Source organism: Archocentrus centrarchus, chromosome 14 (assembly GCF_007364275.1).
Source record: "Archocentrus centrarchus isolate MPI-CPG fArcCen1 chromosome 14, fArcCen1, whole genome shotgun sequence".
Lineage (NCBI taxonomy): Eukaryota > Metazoa > Chordata > Actinopteri > Cichliformes > Cichlidae > Archocentrus > Archocentrus centrarchus.
Genome location: NC_044359.1, coordinates 16,294,949 through 16,315,994, shown reverse-complemented (window position 1 = coordinate 16,315,994; position 21,046 = coordinate 16,294,949). Strand labels below are relative to the sequence as shown.

Genomic DNA, 21,046 nt, shown 5'->3' with positions numbered 1-21,046 from the left:
TATCAGTTATTTATAACTGTCTGAAAATGAGTGGAAACATATCAAAATAATTCTTTTAACTTGAGTAAACCTACTGAATGCGTTGATGCAGCTAGATATTACAATTGTAGAAGTGCTACCATAGGGCTGTTCTCTTTATTCGCAATATAAACTAACTCTTCTGTCCAAATGTCTGAAACTCAGAAGTATCCCACAATCAGAGAAGCTGAAACCAAAGCATGTTTTCTGCTATTTGCTTAAAAATTATTTGCAAGTCAAATTTCTCCTCATGTGCTAGTATGACTGATTATTTTCTCTTTAAGTTGAATGAATTCACTGTGGCTCATCGACAGCCTTGTGTTCACTGGCTTACATTAATAGCTCCAAAAGAAGGGCTTTGTTCTCCCTTAGCAAATGGCACAGTGCCACTGAACTCACAGTTCATTTATAGAGGGTTGTATGCCTGGTAGGTAAGTGATGCCCTCCAGTGATTTATAGATAGCACAGTGCAAATAATTGTGGCAGCTATTGGAGTGTGCATAAATGGGAGGCAACAAATAAAGGGCTTCCATACATCTGCCAGCTGTAATAAGGCTGAAAGGCAGGTGACATGCACACTCAGACTCTTCCTTTATTTAATAAGCTGCAGCCTCTGTCCTGAATATTTGTCTGTAAAAGCATTGAAGGAATGCAAACTAACTGCCTGGTTGATTTTTTTTTTTTGTTTGTTTGTTTTTTATATATATATATTTACTACAGTATTTTTGGCTTGTTGTTAAATATCATTTATGAGCACAGTATTTACATACATGCTTTTGCACATGGAAAGATCCTGTGGTAATGTCCAACTAGGCAGTTGCTTGCCTAAAGTGTTTGCATCTAAACCAAATATCCTTTCCTCTGAAGTCTAACTTTTCAATACTATAATTTTCTGCACTTTTCTCCTGATAGTCTCCCATTACAGTCAGCAGAGAAGGATTGGGAACTTAGATTGGGAATGCTCACTTTCACTCTATCAGAGGAAGGAGCTATGTCATAATTAGTATTTCCACTGATTTGCTGACCATGTGAAACTACAAAATTGCTTCACAGCCATGCTGTACTTCACTGACCTCCTCATGTGATATCTAGTGGAAGTGAAAGCCAAATCGGAGTGGCTTGAAACATTTGTAGTTTAACTCAGAACTACTCTGTCAGTAAAGATCTTAAAAATCATAAATTATAACCAGTTTAAGTTGAGTGTAGCAGCGTTGAGGAGGAAAATCTTTTTCCTCCCACTGTGTAATTTAAACTGCACAGCAATCACCAGTTTGAATCTGGAATTTTTTTTTCAGTGCTAGAGGAGAGTTCTGCGTCTCTTAGACTTACAGCCATTGATTGCCTGGGCACGTCCACATTTTGTGGTTATAGTACGTGAATGCGGTGCACCGTGCAACATGCATGTGTGTATATATATCTATATCTGTGTGCGAACAGTCCATTCAGTCCTGTTTACTGATTACCATCAGTAGTTAAAATATCGGATAAGCATCAGGCGTTTACTTTTCTTCTTAGCGCACCAGAGTGGAAGCATTTGGCAAGCACAGTAGCTTGCCAAAGCTTTTTTTTTTTTTTTTTTTCTCCTCTTCAGATTGCAGTTTTCTGGCATACAACTTCTATATGTTTTTTCTTTATATGCAAAGGAGACTGCCTTTACTCCCAACTAGGTTTATTAAAATGCTGGAATTTGGTCTTTGCAGCTAAAATCTTCTCAGAAATGAATTTCTTTTGTGATCTTCTACCTCTTTCGTCACCCTAAAGTTTCCATTCAAACTGTTGTGTCACAAAGACGGTCATGTAGGGGTCGGTGATCTGACAGTTTAATATTGCTGAATACAAAAACATTTTGTGATCATGATTTCAGCTCAGTCTGTGAAAATAGATGGTGGGTTGTGATTCTACCACAAAAGATCACCATATGGTCTTTTGGCCAGACCGTGCACCAATGCTGTCACAGAACATATGTCCTGCAAATACGAGCCATTCAGATGTAAGGTTAGAATGCTGAAAAAAAAAAAACTTGTTCAAGTTTTGGCTGAGATATTTTGCTGCAGTTATGAAATATTGCATCATTGCTTCAGACAGCTCTGTCCTCTTTGCTTCAGCTTGAGTGCTTTGATTTTTCTCTTGTTCGCAGATATTTTCTTTTTGCATGTTGACTTGTTGTTTTTTTCCCCCCCTTAAAATTCAAATTTTTGTGTTCTCCCCAGTCAGACAGCTGTTGCTCAGAGTAGCCACATTTTTTTTTTTTTTCTGTTTAGTTTTTGTCAAGTGAGGTCCAGCAGAAAAGTGTAACAAGAAGACCATAGATGTTGGAAGTCTCACTCTCAGTGTAAACATTTGCTCCTAATGGGAATGCCTGCCCCACTGCAGACCTTGAATCCTGATGTCTTTGCCAAAGACTGTGCTGCTTTGGTTTCTTATCTCTCACAGGGCCACGCCTCCATGTAAAACAGCTAATGTTTGGACAAACCTAACAAATTGGCAGAGATACTTTTAGGCTGTTATTATTTTTTTATTTCAGGCCAATTTTGCCAATACAGAGCATAAAACTGATGCTCACTAATGCAGTGTCAAAATGTTGTGAAAGGTCTGCCTGCTGCATACCCGCCTGAGGTGCATGCACACAACTTTGGCCTGTGTACAAAGTGCAGCTGTCCATATCTGCCCTCTCAGGATCCATCACATCATATTCTGTCTTCTCCCCCTCCTTTATTCCGTAGAAATACCAGAAAGCTCTTGAGTAGTAAGTGTAACAGACCTCTTTTTCAGGAATGTGACACGGGTGTTACAGCCTGCAGAAACAGGCCAGACTCTGTTTGAGCTTAGCAGTGATACAGGCTGTAAATTACAAGGTGATAGACTCAGTCCTTTACTTTTTAGTTTGAGACTTTGGTGATGATTATCTAGCCAGTATTTAAGTCAACTTAAAATGCCCCAAAGGGAATACACAAGGTGAATTAGTACTGCAAAGAATATATTTAGACCTATATTTAGTAAGAATCTTGGCAGCAAGCAAAGGTTATATTAAAGAACGTGTTGATCAGTGTGATACTTTTCAGCTAATATGCATGTGTCAGCTGAGCGTAAATGCTGAGCGTCCATAACAACCATAAGTTTTTCGGGGTGTTTTGTTAGTCATGTCACTCAAATGCAAATGTATTTATTGTGCATAAATAGAAGTTATTATATTTTAATTTATTCTACAAGTCTCCTACATTCAGGAAGAGACGGGAGGCTTTTTTTTCTTTGTTTAGAAAATGTATAACATTTTTTAAATCCCAAAATAAACAGTGTGACTAAATATGTGTTGCTCTGTGAATTTTGGTCCAGTTATATCTTTTTTTTTTTTTTTTTTTTGATCATACGGGCTCTGACCTATAAAGTTACACCCTCTGTGGTACATTCCAGTGTAATAGCTATGATTGGAAATGTTAAACCTGAAGATGAGGAAAAATGCTTCTTTCTTTTTACCAGTTACAATTTGCACTGACTTGCATTACGTGTTAAAGAAATTTCACAGCCTCTCTCCAGTCGTGCCGGCGGTAGGTTATCATACGGCATGTCCGTGTCAGATGTTTACGCCACTGAAAGACTCGGTATGTCACAGATGAGCCACATTCTATCTGTGATTGTGTTTATTTTCACAAAGGCCTGACGCTGTCGTTGGCAGGCAGATGTGGTGCGTACGCGCTGACATTTATTTCCTGTAAATTTATTGTGCCTGTTCCTTTTGGACACCATGCTGCTGTGTTACTGTCACAATAGAAAGTCGCTGCATTTTGTGTGTAGGCCAAATATTTTTTCTCCCCTGGAACTCAATGTTTTGTTTTGTTTTTTTAAACAAATATATACGTACTCCAACATGGTTGTCTGTGCTTGCAATTAGAAGTACAGATGTGTATGGATGTGCATGTTTTAAACAGTCATCACTGACAGGTGATGTGTTAAAGCAGAAGGAGAGGAGAAACTCACACAGAGTTGCTTTTTGCAAACGAAGTTACTCTCAGTCTTCGACATTGAACAGTTTCTGCTCAGTGATGTTAATTTTCTCCTGCTTTTTCTACTTCAGCCATGTAATTAGCTTTAATAGTTCATCCAGCTCAGATCATTTTGACCTGCATAACACCACTAATGTGCTGTGGCAAATTCAGACAGTAAACACTAGTGTTTTGGGCTTATGTTTTATTTAGCACCTAATTGTATATGAATTATATAAATGGAGGGTGAGGTTACAATTTTGAAAACAAGGCAAGTAAGTAAGGAAGGTAGCTCATTTACAGAATAAACTGTCTGTTTCTGGTTGTCATGTTGAATTTTAGAGCAGAATGCTGAATATGAACTTGTGCAGACTTTATGTGACCCAGATGGAAACTGAATTGAGTAAATTGCACACAAACATAAAAGTATACTGTTCTATTACAGTTTTGTCCCTTATTATTCTTTCTCAGTGAGAACTGGGAACAATAGACTGTAGTGACTCATTTATAGGAAACAGGCTGGAAAATTTGAGAATTGTTTGGCAATCTGCAAATTTAGCCTGGAAACACGGAGTCACTAAATAAACTGCTGACTTGATGTAACACAAACTTAAAAGTCGAAGCTGTTTATAAGATAGGGTTACAAAGGGTCTTAAACTTGTCAAAGAGAGGACTAGTTTTTTTTTTTTTAAGTCACTTTATTCTCAGATTAATGTAGACAGCAAAGGGTAAAAATCTCTCCAGGTACTTTATACTGTTCAGAATTACTAGTTCATGTTGACATGATGTGATTATGGTTGTCGTTACAGGTTATTGAACAAGGCAGAATGAGCAGGTTCCTGCTTTCTATCTCCTCGATCCTGCTGTGCTGCTTCTGGACCACACGGGCGGAGATCTTTACATCCATTGGTAGGTTTACAGGTTGGAAGGGCAGGTTGTCCACTAATCACGGGGTTGGTGGTTTGAGCGCTGCCTCCTTCACATACTGAAGTGTCCTTGGACAAGACACTTAAAACCAAGTTGTTCCTAATGACAGATCTGTGTCCTGTGTGTGAGAGAGATGGACAGGAATACTGGGAGAATGAGAAACACATCTTTGGTATCCTCTTGTGCCTCCTTTTTATAGATGTATTATGTGATCATCCATGGCAGGCAGGCAGGCAGGTGTCCAGGTGGTGTCCATTGAAGTGTCTGCTCAATAACTCAAGAACCATTTGATCTACATTTACCAAACTTCATGGGTAGATGGGTTATGACCAAAGCAAGATTGGGATTGTATATGGGGTCACTGAGGTCAAGGTCATATGGTTAAATCTTTCATCTTCATGCACACTTCATATCATCTAAGAAATGGTTGGAAGGATTTTCATTAAGCTTTGCATGATTATTCTCCATATCAAGACATTATTCAGAGATCAACTCCTGGAGGTCAAAATCAAAAGTCAAGGTCACATAATTATAAAATCTTTGTTTTTCATGTGAAAACAAAAGGATTAATACAGTGCGATGGGCATATTTTTCCCCACTAGGCAGTACTCTTGTATTGTAAATCAGAGATTAATAAACCTGGGGGGAAAAAAGTCCCATTTTCTTTTTTTTTTTTTCTTTTTTTTTGTTTGGAAGGCATCGAGAAATCCCTACAAACATTGACACATTTTATAAATATGTTCCATGAAAGGTCAAGACAGCCAACAGAAAATAAAGCATTAACTCTGTTCCAACAAACATCCTCTAGTAGATTTATAAACTTTAACAGTTTACAAGTAGAACTGTGGAAACCCTAGTAAGCATTAATGAATGAACCTGCCATCTGTCAGCAAGTGTTTGGAAATACTTGGAATTCATTTACAGGACACATTTACATTCATTCATCCCCAAAATCCCCAGGGTCGAGAGCTTTTTTTAAAAAACAAACCGTACCCATCTATTGGCTGTGTATTAGTTTTAATCTGATCCTTGTCCCTTTGGCCACAAAACTAGGATATCGAATCCCTCAGGAATGCACATCTGTACTTTTGCTGTAAAAATGTGTTAAATGGAGGATGTGGCCAGGGGAGTAGTAAGTCTGATTTTATGATTCAACTATTTCTCTAAATAACTTTATAGAGAAAAAGTTGCGGTACATGTGTTCATGTACATGTATTCTTTTTTTTCTTTCTTTAAAAATCAGTGCTCAGCTATTCAGCAGGATTTCTGTAGAACATTTTAATCTCTTGAACCGGTTTAAAAGGAAAAAAAAAAAATGTTTCTTATGCAGCTTTCTTTGCTTGAGTGGGTTTACTGATCCACTGTTGTATCAATTTAATGCACTTAGCTGGTCATATATGATGTTTGCATGCAAAAACAAAGTCCTCCTCTTTTTTTAAACCTCTGTGAAGCTGAGCAATCCCATGAAGATGTTTACTAAGCATACGACACCCCATCCAACTCTTCCAAGTGCCTAACTGTAATTTGACGAGTAATTCTATACTATTAAAGCCCCGCAGTTTGTGGCTGAGGATTTATTTTCAGCCTGAGGGGAGGGGGAGGAGGGGGAGTGTTGCCAGAAATAGATTTTTACTCACTTTTAAAGCAAAGAACAACAGAAAAACTAAAATTTCTCATCGGAAGTGGACTGGCATTTTCTAGTGCTTTTTTCTTTTAGTTGTACTGGCCACTCAAACCACTCTTACAACCCTTATTCACCTATTCTTACACACACACACACAGAGCACTTTATTTTATGCAGTCTGAGCACTTTGTCTCTCTCATCCACATGTGAGGCGAATATTTATTTACCATTTAACCTAACATGCATATGGTCACTGTAGGAGGAAACAGCAGTGCTCACAGAAAACTCACAGCCATGGGGAGAACACAAAGAAAGGTCTCTACACCTTCTTTTCATGAGACTGAACACAGCACCAGTGTGCCACCCCTAATGGCATTGTCACTAGCACTGTGCATGATGGAGTTTTAATGAAACTGGTTGTTTTGTCTCAGAAATACTAATCCTGCAAACTACCTGAAATTGTAGTAATAAGCTGGTATTGACTTTATTCCCAGTGAAGCCTCTGATTTATCTTCATATTGCTGTGTGTGTCTGCAGGCCAAATGACAGACCTGATCTACACAGAAAAGGAGCTGGTTCAGTCTCTGAGGGAGTACATCAAAGCAGAGGAGTCCAAGCTGGCTGCTGTCAAAAGGTACAATCTGAACTCTATAACCTCGTTTATCAACTGTCCGTTACTTTTACTTTAATCCTCTCTCATGTTTATAGGGTTAGTTGATATGAAGTGCAGTGCAAATGTGTCCAGTCTCTTTATAATGTGTTTAGTAGAATCACCTTTTGCCTGTTTCTTAGCTGGGCCAGCAAACTTGATGCTGTGACCAGAATGTCCACCGCTGACCCAGAGGGCTACCTGGCTCACCCTGTGAACGCCTATAAACTGATGAAGAGACTTAACACAGAGTGGTCTGAAGTGGAGAGCCTGGTTCTTCAGAACCCTGCTGATGGTAAAGGAAATATCTCCAAAACAGTATTTTACTAAAGGAGGACTTATTGAGTATGCCATGATTTAGCTTTGCTTGAAAAATGTTTTCTGTGTGTTTATGAGGTTGTACAGTATGTTAGCCTTTATTCATCCCTAACCAGTAGAATTTTATGTACTTTTGACATGATACAATCTGTAATATATCTGAACAGGAGCGTTTACTATACTTTCCATCAAGCTTCTCTCTCAGTCTTTCCTCTCAAAAAGCAAGTAGCACAGAATGAATATGAAATCCAGAACGGATGTGAGCAGCGTGGTTACAGCTCTGACTGGAGAGTGGAAATGTGTGCTGTGCTGCTCTGCTCGCCAAACGACCAGATCAAGGACAGAGCTTGTCATGTTTTAGCTGCAGCTGTTCCTCATATCTGCATATTTTGGCTGTGTGTGTGTCTTTGTGTCTGCGTACTTGGACCTTAAACTGTGTACGTGTTTAAACATGGGACCATATCTGTGTAAGGCAGATAAACTCAGCATAAGTGTATACAGTCTTATAACCGTGTCTTGCATGTTTGTGATGCTATTGTATGGTACAGTCTGCACCATGTCAGGAACTGATATGATGGCAAAATGTGGTACACACATGCTTGCACAAACACATAAAGACTAACTCACAATGTGAAAACACATTCCAGCTATGTCATCACAGCTGGTACGTGTAGAGTGATGATAATGTTGCTCTTCATCTCCCGCATGTATAAGAAAGCAATTAAGTACCAACATGTTTGTAATGACCTAAAATTTAATAATATGGAACTGTTCCATGTGCTACATATAAATGGCCTATTTATCCAAAGACTTTCTTACTTTCTGTCCAGGGTTTGTCTCCAACATGTCCGTACACAGGCAATATTTCCCAGATCAGGAAGATGAAACGGGGGCGGCCAAGGCACTGATGCGTCTGCAGGACACGTACCAACTGGATTCTGAAGCCTTCTCCAAAGGAAAGCTGCCAGGTAAGCATCGAGTGTGCGTCGAATATTTAAAAAAGCATGAAAATATGTTTTTTGTTTTTTTTTTTTTTTTATGTTGAGATTCAGTGTGTTGGGGTTCAGGCAGGAATCGAATGACCTCCTCTACCTCTTGAACCATAGCGACCCCCCCAATCTACTTATTACCAAATTATAGTGGGTTAAAACACATTTAATTAATATTCATATACTGTATTTTTCATAATTGGGGGGCACTTCAAATGTCCAAGGCAGTATATCTGTTAGCTGTTAAGTTCTAAGAAATTTCAGTTCCAAACTACTTTAATTAAAATGTTACCTGCCTGGTACATATCTTTGCGATCAGTGAGTTAATTACTTAATAAATGTATACATAATCAAAAATTGGTATGTGTTTAGGTAAAAGATTTAAAAAAAAAAAAACTGTGGGGTTTTTTTTGTTTGTTTGGTTTTTTTTTTATCCATTTGCAAACTTATTCTTCTCAACGTGAAACGCTTTTACTGAATTAAAAAAAAAAAACAACAACAAAAAAACAACTCAGTAAAACACAATTAAAACACACAATAAGAGGAAAACCACAAGAAGAACACTTTTGCTCTTTATTCAGTGTAAAATACAGAGAACTATGTCATAAAATAAATGTTGAGTCATTTAGTCTTACTGGATCCTTCCCTTTAGGTGTGCACGCCAATGCCGTATTGACAGTGGACGACTGCTTCGACATGGGAAAGACTGCTTATAACGATGTAGATTATTACCATGCTGTGCTGTGGCTGCAGCAGGCCTTGAAACAGCTGGATGATGGTGAGGAAGCTGTGGTTTCCAAGGCAGACATTCTGGACTACCTCAGCTACTCTGTTTACCAAATGGGTGACCTGCCTCGAGCCATTGAACTGACGCGGCGGCTGGTAGCTATTGGTAAGATACAGCATGGACAAGTGAAACAGTTGGCATGCACACCAATACACATTACACATACTTAATTTCCAATCTGAGCCTGACACAGATTTTGACCTCTTTGTAACTATAAGCACTGGATGAACGGGGTTCATAGGACACTTATTTAGATAATTTTGTTGTTTTAAGATCTTTCATTGAGTTTTTTTTTCCCATTTGTTTCTAATGACACCTACTTCTACAACTCAATTTCTTTACTAATTAATGGTTTGTCTTCTTATGGTTTCACTAGTCACTGCAGTTCATCCTCCTCTCTGACTGTTGTGGCACTCTGCTCACCACAGCAGCTGGGTGTTGCCCATTCCAAAAAAAAATAAAAAAAATGGCCCGTGGGTTTAAACTGTTATTTTAGGGCCTGCATCACAGGCTCTTTTTTTTTTTTTTTTAAAGCTGTGGTATACTTGGTTACTTGCCAAGGGAAATGAATTGAGCTACTGTAGAGCAGAGGAGAGGTGAAACTTTATGCCATCAAATGCTTCAAAAGTATGCTGCAAATATGCACATACCACACCTCAGACAGAAATACTCTAATATGCCCCCCCCCCCCCCCCCCCCAAAAAAAATAAATAAATAAATAAAAATAAAAGTGGAAACACAAAAGAATTTAATTTCTAGCTTAGAGGTGCAACTGTTAAAATTTCAGCAAAATAAGGCCCATAATGTACAGCATAAAAACACGTTACAGGGACAGTTTATATTATACAAGGTAGAGCACAAATGAAATGCAGGGGAGGTTGTAGTCAACCTGGACATTTCACAATTAAGTATGTAATGATGCTGGAAAAAAACACACATGCTGATTCACATTGTGTGTAATCCAACCTTATCTGTCCCATGAAAGATTACATCCAACAAACTGCCCATCTGCACATTTAACCCCTACAAGAAGAACCACAACTGGATTAATACTTATAATACACAAGAACTAAAATGTACTTTTTAAAGTAAAGCAGTTTTAAAGTGTTTCATATCATCAGGTTATTCCGCCTCTCAGTTGACCGAATACTTTAATAACCACGTTTTTCTTTTCTCTTTTTTTTTTTTTTGTACTGGCAGATCCCACCCACCAGAGGGCAGGAGGAAACCTCCGTTATTTTGAGCAACTACTGATGAAGCAGCTCCGTGAAATGAACCAATCTTACCAGCCTCCATCTGAGGAGCCCATTCAGCTGGGAACCTACAGTAGACCTAAAGACCATCTCCCAGAGAGAGATGCCTATGAGGCTCTGTGCAGAGGAGAGGGGATACAAATGGTGAGCCATCGTGCAGAGAGGCAGTGAGAATGCTTAATATTTTTGATAAATATCTCAAGTGTCACTATTTTCTGAAATCAAACCTTGTAGTAGCTACTGTGAGTTTAAACTGAGCATGTATGATTCATTCATCTTACGGACACACATACATGTCATCTCAGTAGCAGTATGGCTGAAATCAAAGTCAAGTTGAATGCTAGTAATACATTACTTGTTAAGCTGTTTTTGGGTTGCTGCTATGTAAACTCAGCATTAGCCAAGCCAAAAACTTCAACAGTGAATTAATATGTATTTAATACTGAAAAGCAAAACACAAGAACCTAATTATAGCATGAGTTTGGTCTAAATTGGCCTGTTTGCAAACTATAACCAGACTATAAAGGAGTATTAGACACAGATGATGCTGCTATTAAGCACACAGACAGCTGTGCTACTGTGAGGCTGCATTGTAAATACATGGCACAATGCATTGTTCCCATTAAAGTAAGTTTATAACATTTTTTAAAAATGACAAAAGTCAGAATTTTTCTTTTTTATATTTTATTAGAATGAAGGAAGGAGGAGTCGTTTGTTTTGTCGCTACCAAGATGGTAAAAGGAACCCTCGTCTTCTGCTGAAGCCCATTAAAGAAGAGGATGAGTGGGACAGCCCCCACATTGTGCGCTATCTGGATATGTTGTCAGATGAGGAGATGGAGAAGATCAAAGAGCTGGCAAAACCCAGGGTGAGACGAAGAAGCAATCCATAAAAGAGCAACTGAATGCTTTCTTGTTGAGTGAGCTTGTCATTGACTCCTCAAAATGTCGAATTAAGTGGTGCATTCCTCTAAAAAGTGAAGTGAGACCTGTAATATCGACTGTCTGCAGCTTAGATGCCAAGGCAGCAATGTGCAGGTGAAGTTCACACTATATCCATCAAAGGTTAATTAGACTAATGCATAGGAGAAAAACCTTTGCCCATTAACTTCTTACTGGTGCTGATGAAGTGCAGTTTCTTTGATGTAAAGTAGGATTAGATGTAAAGTAACTTAATAGTTATGAGTGCATGAAAAGACAAGTGGCACAATGTACTCTAGATAGCTATTATTATTATTATTATTATTATTATTATTTGTGCTCATTTATTTATTCAAGCTTGCGAGAGCCACTGTCCGTGACCCCAAAACAGGTGTCCTGACCACAGCCAACTACAGAGTCTCAAAAAGGTAACACATCCGGGGGGGGGGGGCACCTTATTTATAAGTACATACATTCTTGTGAATGTTTAAATGATGAAACAGTACACAAGCTTTTGTCACATTACAATAGCTTGTAATGACGGACATGGACGATGGATAAAAGTTTTAAGTGTGTGTGTGTGTGTGTGTGTACACGTACACACTATGTTTTTATACATGTTTGTTTCAGTGCTTGGCTAGAAGCAGAGGATGATCCCGTCATTGAAAGAGTCAATCAGAGAATAGGAGACATCACTGGCCTCACAGTAGAAACTGCAGAGTTACTGCAGGTAATGAAGTTTATTTTACAACTGTGCATTATTTACTAGAGAGTCTCAAATTTAACCTTTGCTCCTAACCCTCACTGTAGCCAGTAGTTACAGTTTGGGGAGTGTTGCTGCATTCCCCAAATACTTTACTGTACTTTACTGTTATTCTTTAACTTAAATATGAATAAACTACTTTTTTTTTCTTTTTTCTTCTTTTTTTTTTTTTTATTAAAACATTTCTCTTTAACCACATTTCAAAACCCCAAATAGAGTTAATGATATATAAAAACACCTTCAATATATGCAGCTTAAACTTTAGATGTGCCTCTAAACAATGAGGGCATCGTACTCCTAAAGGCTCCACTGAGACTGGTGCTTTGGGCTCCCCATATAGTGCAACTTTGCCAAATAGGAGTTAACCCCAAATGATTATTCATTAATTATAATCAGTTACAGCTTTGAGCATGTTTACATTGTACATCTGCTTAGGATTTATTATCTCACAACAGCCTGTGGAGTCACTCTGTGAGGTTACTTTTGAGTTGTTAACTTTATTAAGAACTATCCACATCTGTGGCTGTTTCTGACTGTTTACATTCACTATGAACTCTATTTAAACTTTGTAAATGAAATACAAACTTTTTTTAAATAGTAAAACAACCTGATTTGGGACCTGCAACAGCTTCACAAAGAGGACATCTGATTTTCAAAGTAAAATTTTCTCATAAAAACACATATATGTTTCCTCTCACCGAAAGCCAGTATTGTAAAGGGCTTTATATGATTTTCTGTGACTCGTATACAGTAAAACTCAATATAATTCATTTTTCTGAATTCAAATAATTAATTTACTTTGAAAACCAACAATTTGTGCTTCCAGAAACATTCACATGAGTTTATTTAGAAACACATTTAAAAATAGTTCTTTACACCTAAAATAATGTAATTAAAAAAAAAAAAAACATCAAAAATTGGAGAGAAAAAAGGCAGAAGCAAATGTCAAAAGCTTAATCCTGTTTGAATTTTCAACTATAAAATGAGTTTTTATTGCTTATTTGTTTTTAACAGTTTCCAGTGTTGGTAAAGGGTTGATATGGGAAAATGTCTATTCCAGTGTTTCAGAGTAGCCACTGCAACAGCTTCATCTCTTATGCTTTGATCTGAGACCGCAGTGATTTATTAGAAAAGTGCATATATGTAAATCTTAATATCAGTATTAAGTGTGTACCTGTTAACAGTCAGATGGCAGGTTTTGGACCAATTGAGTGACCGAGACATGAAAAGAAACATTCACAGCAGTTGAGCCTAGATTAATGAAGTCTTAAATTATACATAACTTCATTAACGTATCCTGTTGCTCTGTGTATTAACAATCCAGTACCCCGTGAACAGGACAGTTTATTTATTGCCTCTTCCTAACAATCATTTGTCATTGGCTGACCAGGTTGCAAACTATGGAGTGGGAGGACAGTATGAGCCACATTTCGACTTCTCCAGGGTGAGTTCACTTTAAAGGTGAATGTTTGTGTGCGCTTTTGTGTGTCAGAGTTTCTGTGGTTTGTCTTGGCATGCTTCCCAGCTAAACTTTACTTAAATATTTCTGACTTGTGCCTTGAAGATATGGGCTGTGTTCTCTCTGTGCATTATTTATGCTAATCATGCATAAATTTAAGTGATCTTAGCTGTGCAGTTGCTACAGAATAACTGACTGACTGAATATTATTATTATTAATTTTTTGGTCTACTACCAAAAAAAGGTTATTCCGTCCCTCAGCTGAGGGTAAGAATGATCTAAATGAAAATAATTAACAGCTTCTCTCTTCTATGAATTCTCCCTGAGACATAACTGTTTATGATTAATGTATGTTCTTTAACAAAAATGTCACTATGTTCTTTTTATATACTGCGCTTTGACACATAATGTTCAGCTCTACTAAGCTCTACTAAAAAACACACACTTCTGACAAATAACAGGATTGAATTTGATTTAAATGCAGTTTGTGCCCTTAATGGCAGGCTCTAACTGTGAGTCTTTTTGGTGATTGGTTAAATAAACATCTGTTGCAGCGTCCTTTTGACAGCAACCTCAAGCACGATGGAAATAGACTTGCTACCTTCCTAAACTACGTAAGTAATGTGTGTGCAGTTTGTTACTGTGTATCTTCACTCTTAAATTCTATCTTCATAGAAAGATGAGCCAGATGCTTTCAAAAGATTAGGCACTGGAAATCGTGTGGCAACTGTTTTAAACTACGTAAGTACACGTATCTAGTTACTACTGACAGAAGGTGGTGGTGGCAGTCTCCTGACTTCCACTCTCCATCCTTTTGCTCCAGCTTCCTGCACATAAGCAAAAGCTCTGGCTCAATGTTGGACTTGGATTGATTGACTTGCGTAGATACGGCTGGTAGTGTGGCATTAATTGACCTGCTGTATGTCGTTACAATTTTTAAGTTTTAAAATCAAGGATTACTTGACAAGTGGCAAAAGGTTTTAACATTTCTTTGGGAATAATACTCTAGAAAATATCTGGATAAATATCAGTTCATGCCTAAAAATGACTTTTTTACCTGTCAATCAGTTCTGGTACATATTGTAGAGAGTTTTGTTGTCCAGTCCGCATTAACATTCTGGCAAAGAACCTAATTTTTCTTTTGTCTGTGCTAACACAGAGATGTCCATAAGAAACGATTTTGGCAGTGAATGAGGTTCAGCATGTAATGTGTGGATTGCTGCACTTTTCCAAGTAAACAAGTTTAAGGATGAAAAACACTGAAGGAAGAACCTTACAAAATGAAATCTCGCATTCTTATTTGAATTATGGAGACATGGTGTAATGTGAAAAAACATATTCTAAGGAGCCACTGATCACAGCACCCTGGTCAAGTGACATAAATGATTATCTTATCTTGTTGTCTTTTCTCAGATGAGTGATGTTGAGGCTGGAGGTGCCACAGTCTTCCCTGACTTTGGAGCAGCAATCCGGCCCAGAAAGGTGACATTTTGTGTGTGTGTCTGTGTCTGTGTGTCTGTGTGTTTATTGGACCAGAACTCTTGAGATTAAGAATAGGACTATCCACTGATCTCCTGTACTGCGCGTCACTACAGTGATATGCAGTAGTAATGTTAAGCTGTATTGCAGTAATGTGTACTTTACATGCTGAGCTCCTTCAGTTTTGACTATCCTTGGACCATTTGTCTCACATCAACAAAACTGTCTTAAAGTGCCTTTAAGCTGTGCAGAAACAATGATTGACTGTCACAATGTTAAACTGTGTCAGATATGAGATTATTACGATGCTGTCAGAATCAATATTAGAGGCCAGTCTGATATATCTGTGCTGGTGCTGTCCCTGCACCATATTAATATTGCTCCAGTACCATTATTCCTGGTTCTTGTCCAAGTCCTGGCCTCTTTGGATACTGACTTTCTAGGCATTATTTTCTCTTTAGCTCACTCAAGTCCAAAATTATTCTGGTGCCCTTGAATTATTGTACTCTCAGTATGAAACCACTTTTACTCAAAGTACTTTTAACACATTGATTTTGTCATCATATTTGCCTATGTTTAATTTTTCCACAGGGGACATCAGTGTTCTGGTATAATTTGTTCAAGAGTGGGGAGGGAGACTATAGGACCAGACATGCAGCCTGTCCTGTCCTAGTAGGAAGCAAATGGGGTAAGCCAAAGTTCAGATTTATAAAACCATATTTGTGATGCATTAAAAGGGGTTAGAAATGGCCACATTCTAACTAGCAGAGAACTATACATAAAGAAAAGAAATTAACTCTTGGAGAAAACAGGAGGACAATGACAATTACAGTTGGACAATCAAAGTTTGATTGAAATCAGTAATTTAAATATTTGATATAAATTAAATCCTATTAGTCCTGATATGTGTGCTGTTAACACATACTGATAGTGCTTGGTTCTGATCAGAAACGTACTGCAGAACTTTAACTGTCCAACCTCAGCTTGTCATAAATACAGGCTAACAGAGGTAATTAAGAAAAGAATGGGATGGGAGACTTTGGTGATCTTCGCTTCATTATTGGGCTTTCTAGCCTGTGCAAGATGTTTTTCACTTGCATCCGTTTCCCACACTCTTCTGTCTCTAGAAGGATGAGAAAGTGGACCTCTCAGAATCATTATGGCTTGGTCACGGTGTTTTATATCTGGCATCACATGTCCTTCATCATTGTGATCAGTGATAAGAGAAAATATTTTATTCGCCTTCTAAAGAAGCACAAAGCAAAGTGATTTAAGCACCTTTAAATGACTGTACATTATCAAAGATGTTGACATTGCTTTAAGAGGGCAGCTGCCCTTTTTATTTTTTATACTTGCAGTATTTGTGTTTGTTTTTATTTAGCATTATAAAATGATGTTGACTTTCAGAAGTGCTCTACTCTGCAACCCCACTTTCCACTTCAAATACAGTATATTTGATTTAACAGGTTCAAGATTCAAGAGGTCATTGCACAACATGAGGGAGCATGAGGGGGAACATAACTAAGTAATGAGGTTCTGATAAAACGGCACTTTGAACAAGCAAAACAACCGATTCCCCAATAAAACTTAAAGCTAAAAAAAGAAAGTTACCAGGGATATAAATAAGAAGCCAGTAGGCAGTCAAATGTTTACTTTAGATACACGCACAAGCAGTTCATTTACAGTAGAACTGTTAATACGATTAAAATGACAGGAAAAGTTACTAGTTAAAGTTAATGTTTAATCATGGGAACATTGTTCATATTGTGGCCACTCTACCCAGTATCTTTTTCATATTTTACGTTAGGCTTTATTTAGTTACAGTTTTTCTTTGTCTGTTTTGTCAGTCTCAAATAAGTGGATTCATGAGCGAGGTCAAGAGTTCAGAAGACCCTGTGGCCTGACAGAAGTGGACTGAGCCTGACTCCATACCTACACAGCACTCCACGCTATCTTCTATTGATAGATCCCTTTAGGCTGAAGATGTAAAATATTATTAACATGCATTCTGTTTTGTGTACTGACTCACCAGCAGTGCCAAAGTGAGATGATGTGTGTGTCCACCCTTCAGTTTGTCTGCCTGTTCACAGAAGAGGATGATTTTTGCAAGTTTTGGTGGCTGGTTCAAGTTGTTTAGTTTTTTTTTTTGTTTTTTTTTTCCTCAGCAACAATTTCTGTCTTCACAGGGAAACCTAAATCCCACTACTGTGATATTTTTTTTTTAAACTGAAGATGAACTCATTTCTTTGTTGTGCAGGGTCACACCACCCAACCATCATTAAATGGGCAATTTAAATTAAGACTGAAACAAACTGGGTTCTGAAAATGGAATTAAAAAATAATAATTAAAAAACATTGAAAAACACACAACTGTATTGTGTTACTGTTTTCCAGCATATCAATTTTATAAACACCAAATTAAGAATTGCACTGAAATCTTTGAGTCATTGCCAAGGCTTTTCTTTCATACCAAAAACGAATACCATTGTCTGCTGTACTGCTGCTTTTACAATGTGAAATTATTGGTGTCCTTTATTATGGAACTTTATTATAGTTAATCTCAGCTGTTTAAAAGTGTAACACAAAACATTTTAGTTTTTCATTGGCCATTGGCTGCTTTTTCACTCCTCTCTGTACCTTACTTAAACTAACCTAAAACCGTAATATGCAGGAAATGTATTTTATTTTGTCCCTGTGGTCAAATTTGTCAACACAACATCCATGAGGAGGTACATCTGTTTATTGAGAGTGGAATGGCTCTAAATCATACTCTGAATTTAATACATCCTGCAAAACATTCGTATTATGGAAAAATAAAGAACAAACATTTTCAAACATGAACAAACTGGTCAAGCAGAACAAACATTTGGACAGGATGTCAACCATCAAGATGCAGTCACAAAAATTAACAGATGAACAATTCAAATAAAAACTATGCCTGAGTTTGCAGATGGGTGTGATGTATCCCATGAGTACTACATGAGTACTTTAGTACTGACTACTGAGTAGCTTTCTAATGGGTCAGAATGCCAGCATACTGATCCCATCACTAGATGGTCTTTTTTTTTTTTTCTTCATTTACATCAAATGATGATACAGCATAAAATTATATGTATTTTTTTCTGAAAGTCCTTTTAGTTCAGCTTTCATAATACAGAATATATAAAGAGTATATAAGCTTGTATATATGATGATTGCTATTGAATCTATTAAAGACTGATAAAATATAATTAGATACAGGTAAAATTCCTTTAAAGAGGAAACGCGGCAGTTGTAGGTAACATTTTCAGGGCATGATTGTCTTTTCAAAAACAGCCTTTAAATCTCATTTGATGTATACAAGCCCAGAAGACCCCACAGTAATTTACAATATCCCTCTCGGCTGAACAACCTCGTGCGTTCACTGAATGTTTTCCCTGGTGTACGATAAAGGAGTGAGCTCCGTGTGGGCAGTTGTGCCATCGCTTCCCAAAGCAGGAAGGAATTTTTATTCCAGTGGGAGTTCATCTACAGGCCAGAAACACTGAGGAAAGAAAAGGTCACTTGTAGATTATGATTGTTTTGAGGATTAAAATAGCTCATTTATATTCTTTTAATTGGCATTTTTAAAGCTTTACTTCTTAGCAAGTTTCCCTACTTTTAAATATGAATAAAACTGAAATTAAATGCAAATGTGCAACTTTACACCCAATGAATGAATTGTATTCAGTTTTCCCGTAAAAGATCAATTCAGACAATGATATAGGGAATTTTGCAAAAGCAACTTGGCTTCCACAGCCTGTTGCTTTAAGCTCCAAGCTTGTTAGTCAGTTTTATAGCTGTCCCTTACAGACATAACAAAGAGTCCATTGTTTTTCCAAGTATTACTTCTATGAGTGTTTTACCGTAAATCAGTTCATACGGAAGATTCTTTAAGATCTCCTGCTGATATTCCTGGTGAAAGGTCAGGAATTCAGTGTATCCAGAGCCAAACAACACTGAACATACTCAGAGTGAGAGAAGTCCTCTGTCTCTGTCCAGATTTATACAAAGCCAACACGAATACATTCGGTTGTGTCATTCATCCCCCAAAGCTCTTTAAAAATAGTTGAACACTGAACTGAATAATATGAGAAAATCTAAACACTTTTCTCAGATGTATCCCTCACAGCATCACTTACATTTTATCTTCCAGAAAGAACAAAATTACCCTTATCTACACTCACTGGACATTTTATTAGGTAAACCTTCCTAGTGCTGGTTCGGATCCCTTTTTTTTCTCCCCCCCTTCAAAATGACCTTAATTCTTCATGGCACAGATTCCACAAGGTGCTCGAAGCATTTTCTGAGATTTAGGTCCTTATTGACATGACAGTTTCGCACAGAAAATGACACTGTCGGCTACAAATCCCACCTCTTCCCAAAGGTGTTCATTACTGATGAGGCCATCTGAATACAGTGATCTCACTGTCATATTCAAGAAACCAGTTTGAGATGATTCAAGCTTTGTGACATGGTGTGTTATCCTCCTGGAAGCAGCCATCAGAAGACGTGCACACTGTGGTCATAAAGGGATGGACTTGGCCAGCAACAATATTCAGGTAGGCTGTGGCATTTAAATGATGTACTGTTGGTACAAAGTGTGCCAAGAAAGTATCCCCCACATCATTACACCACCACCACCTGCCTGAAGCTTTGATGCAAGACAGAATGAATCCACATTTAATGCTGTTTCTTTTTGGCAGGGCTGGTGATTCTGTGCAGATCAGGTCTGAATAGGTTGTTCTCAGTTCAAGAGTGGTCTCCTTAATTTCTGTCATAGTCATCCCAAACATCCCAAGGATCCCAACAGAATCCCAACTTACTTCTCTTCTGTGGTTTTTTTCAAGCGATTTTTGCATAGCAGACATTTCTTTTACCCTTATTTTTCTACAGCAGCTCCAGGTGTGGTACACCAGAGATGCTTGTGTTAGAGTTTGTTTGGCCCCTCTAGTTACCATAAGAGATCAGGTCTCTCATCTCAAAAGCATAAAATTATTACTTCCCCAATACTCTGCTTTAACAAGAGAATCTGGCACATAAGTGGCTTTATCATAATTTTTCAAACTTTTCTCATTATTTCAGAATAATTTTCCTCAATGTAAAATTGTGAAGACTTTGAATATCTTATCATCTACATGTACACGTACAGAATATTATCAAAAGATTCCAAGAATCTACAGAAATCTTGTAATCTTGCAAAAAAAAAAAAACAAGGCTGGAATTAATATTGGATGTCATTGATCACTGAGATCTCAGACAGCTAAAAGCAGGCATGAATCTGCCATGGAAATCGCTGCATTGTCTCAAAAATACTTCCAAAAATGTGAACACAGTTATCTATGCCATCCACAAGTGCTGGTGAAAGTTCTATCATCCAAAGAAGGGCGCACGCTGTATGTGAGCATACAGCATGCGCCCTTCTTTACAATGTTGCTTTAATTCATTGAGGTTTGTTGCCATTTGTTTTATGCACGCACCCAGGTGGAAAAAAAAAACAAAAAAACAATAGACTAGCATACAAGCCTGCTGACAGATATAACTGAAAATTTAGTTGACATGTGGGAGAAAACTGGGGAAGAAAACTATTTTAATTACTTTGGAAGAGCGGACAAATCCTTCTCCATTCCCCCCTGGCTTGTGTATTGTCCCAAGGCAGCCTCATGGAAAAATAGGGGGATCCCGCATGTGAATATGAACAAGATGTATGTGATGAAAAACACAGCTGTAAGAAAGGCAAGATGTCTCCTTTTTAACGGATTAAAAAATTACTTCATAACAAAATGTGCTTGACAACTAAGAGCGTTTCTTTATACTATCACCCACCTCCTCCGCTAGCACAGGTAGGGGAACCTCCACACA

At 37.7% G+C, this 21,046-nt stretch overlaps 1 protein-coding gene across 5 annotated transcripts in view; it reads left to right on the top strand.

Moving 5' to 3' along the window:
• The window catches only part of LOC115792119 (prolyl 4-hydroxylase subunit alpha-2), a 46,234-nt gene extending 28,703 nt beyond the window's left edge, over nucleotides 1–17,531 (top strand). For 4 of the 5 annotated variants that reach the window (XM_030746529.1, XM_030746530.1, XM_030746527.1 and 1 more), the window contains 14 exons: nucleotides 4,808–4,907; nucleotides 7,087–7,183; nucleotides 7,342–7,493; nucleotides 8,347–8,484; nucleotides 9,158–9,397; nucleotides 10,493–10,689; nucleotides 11,237–11,413; nucleotides 11,823–11,893; nucleotides 12,096–12,195; nucleotides 13,619–13,672; nucleotides 14,363–14,428; nucleotides 15,101–15,169; nucleotides 15,758–15,854; nucleotides 17,014–17,531. In XM_030746529.1, coding sequence (XP_030602389.1) covers nucleotides 4,826–4,907; nucleotides 7,087–7,183; nucleotides 7,342–7,493; nucleotides 8,347–8,484; nucleotides 9,158–9,397; nucleotides 10,493–10,689; nucleotides 11,237–11,413; nucleotides 11,823–11,893; nucleotides 12,096–12,195; nucleotides 13,619–13,672; nucleotides 14,363–14,428; nucleotides 15,101–15,169; nucleotides 15,758–15,854; nucleotides 17,014–17,084 — 1,611 coding nt within the window. In that variant the 5' untranslated portion in view covers nucleotides 4,808–4,825 and the 3' untranslated portion in view covers nucleotides 17,085–17,531. Of the gene's footprint in view, nucleotides 1–4,807; nucleotides 4,908–7,086; nucleotides 7,184–7,341; nucleotides 7,494–8,346; nucleotides 8,485–9,157; nucleotides 9,398–10,492; nucleotides 10,690–11,236; nucleotides 11,414–11,822; nucleotides 11,894–12,095; nucleotides 12,196–13,618; nucleotides 13,673–14,241; nucleotides 14,302–14,362; nucleotides 14,429–15,100; nucleotides 15,170–15,757; nucleotides 15,855–17,013 lie in introns of all 5 variants that reach the window. The other variant, XM_030746532.1, reaches the window with a different exon arrangement.
• The last annotated feature ends 3,515 nt before the right edge of the window (nucleotides 17,532–21,046 follow it).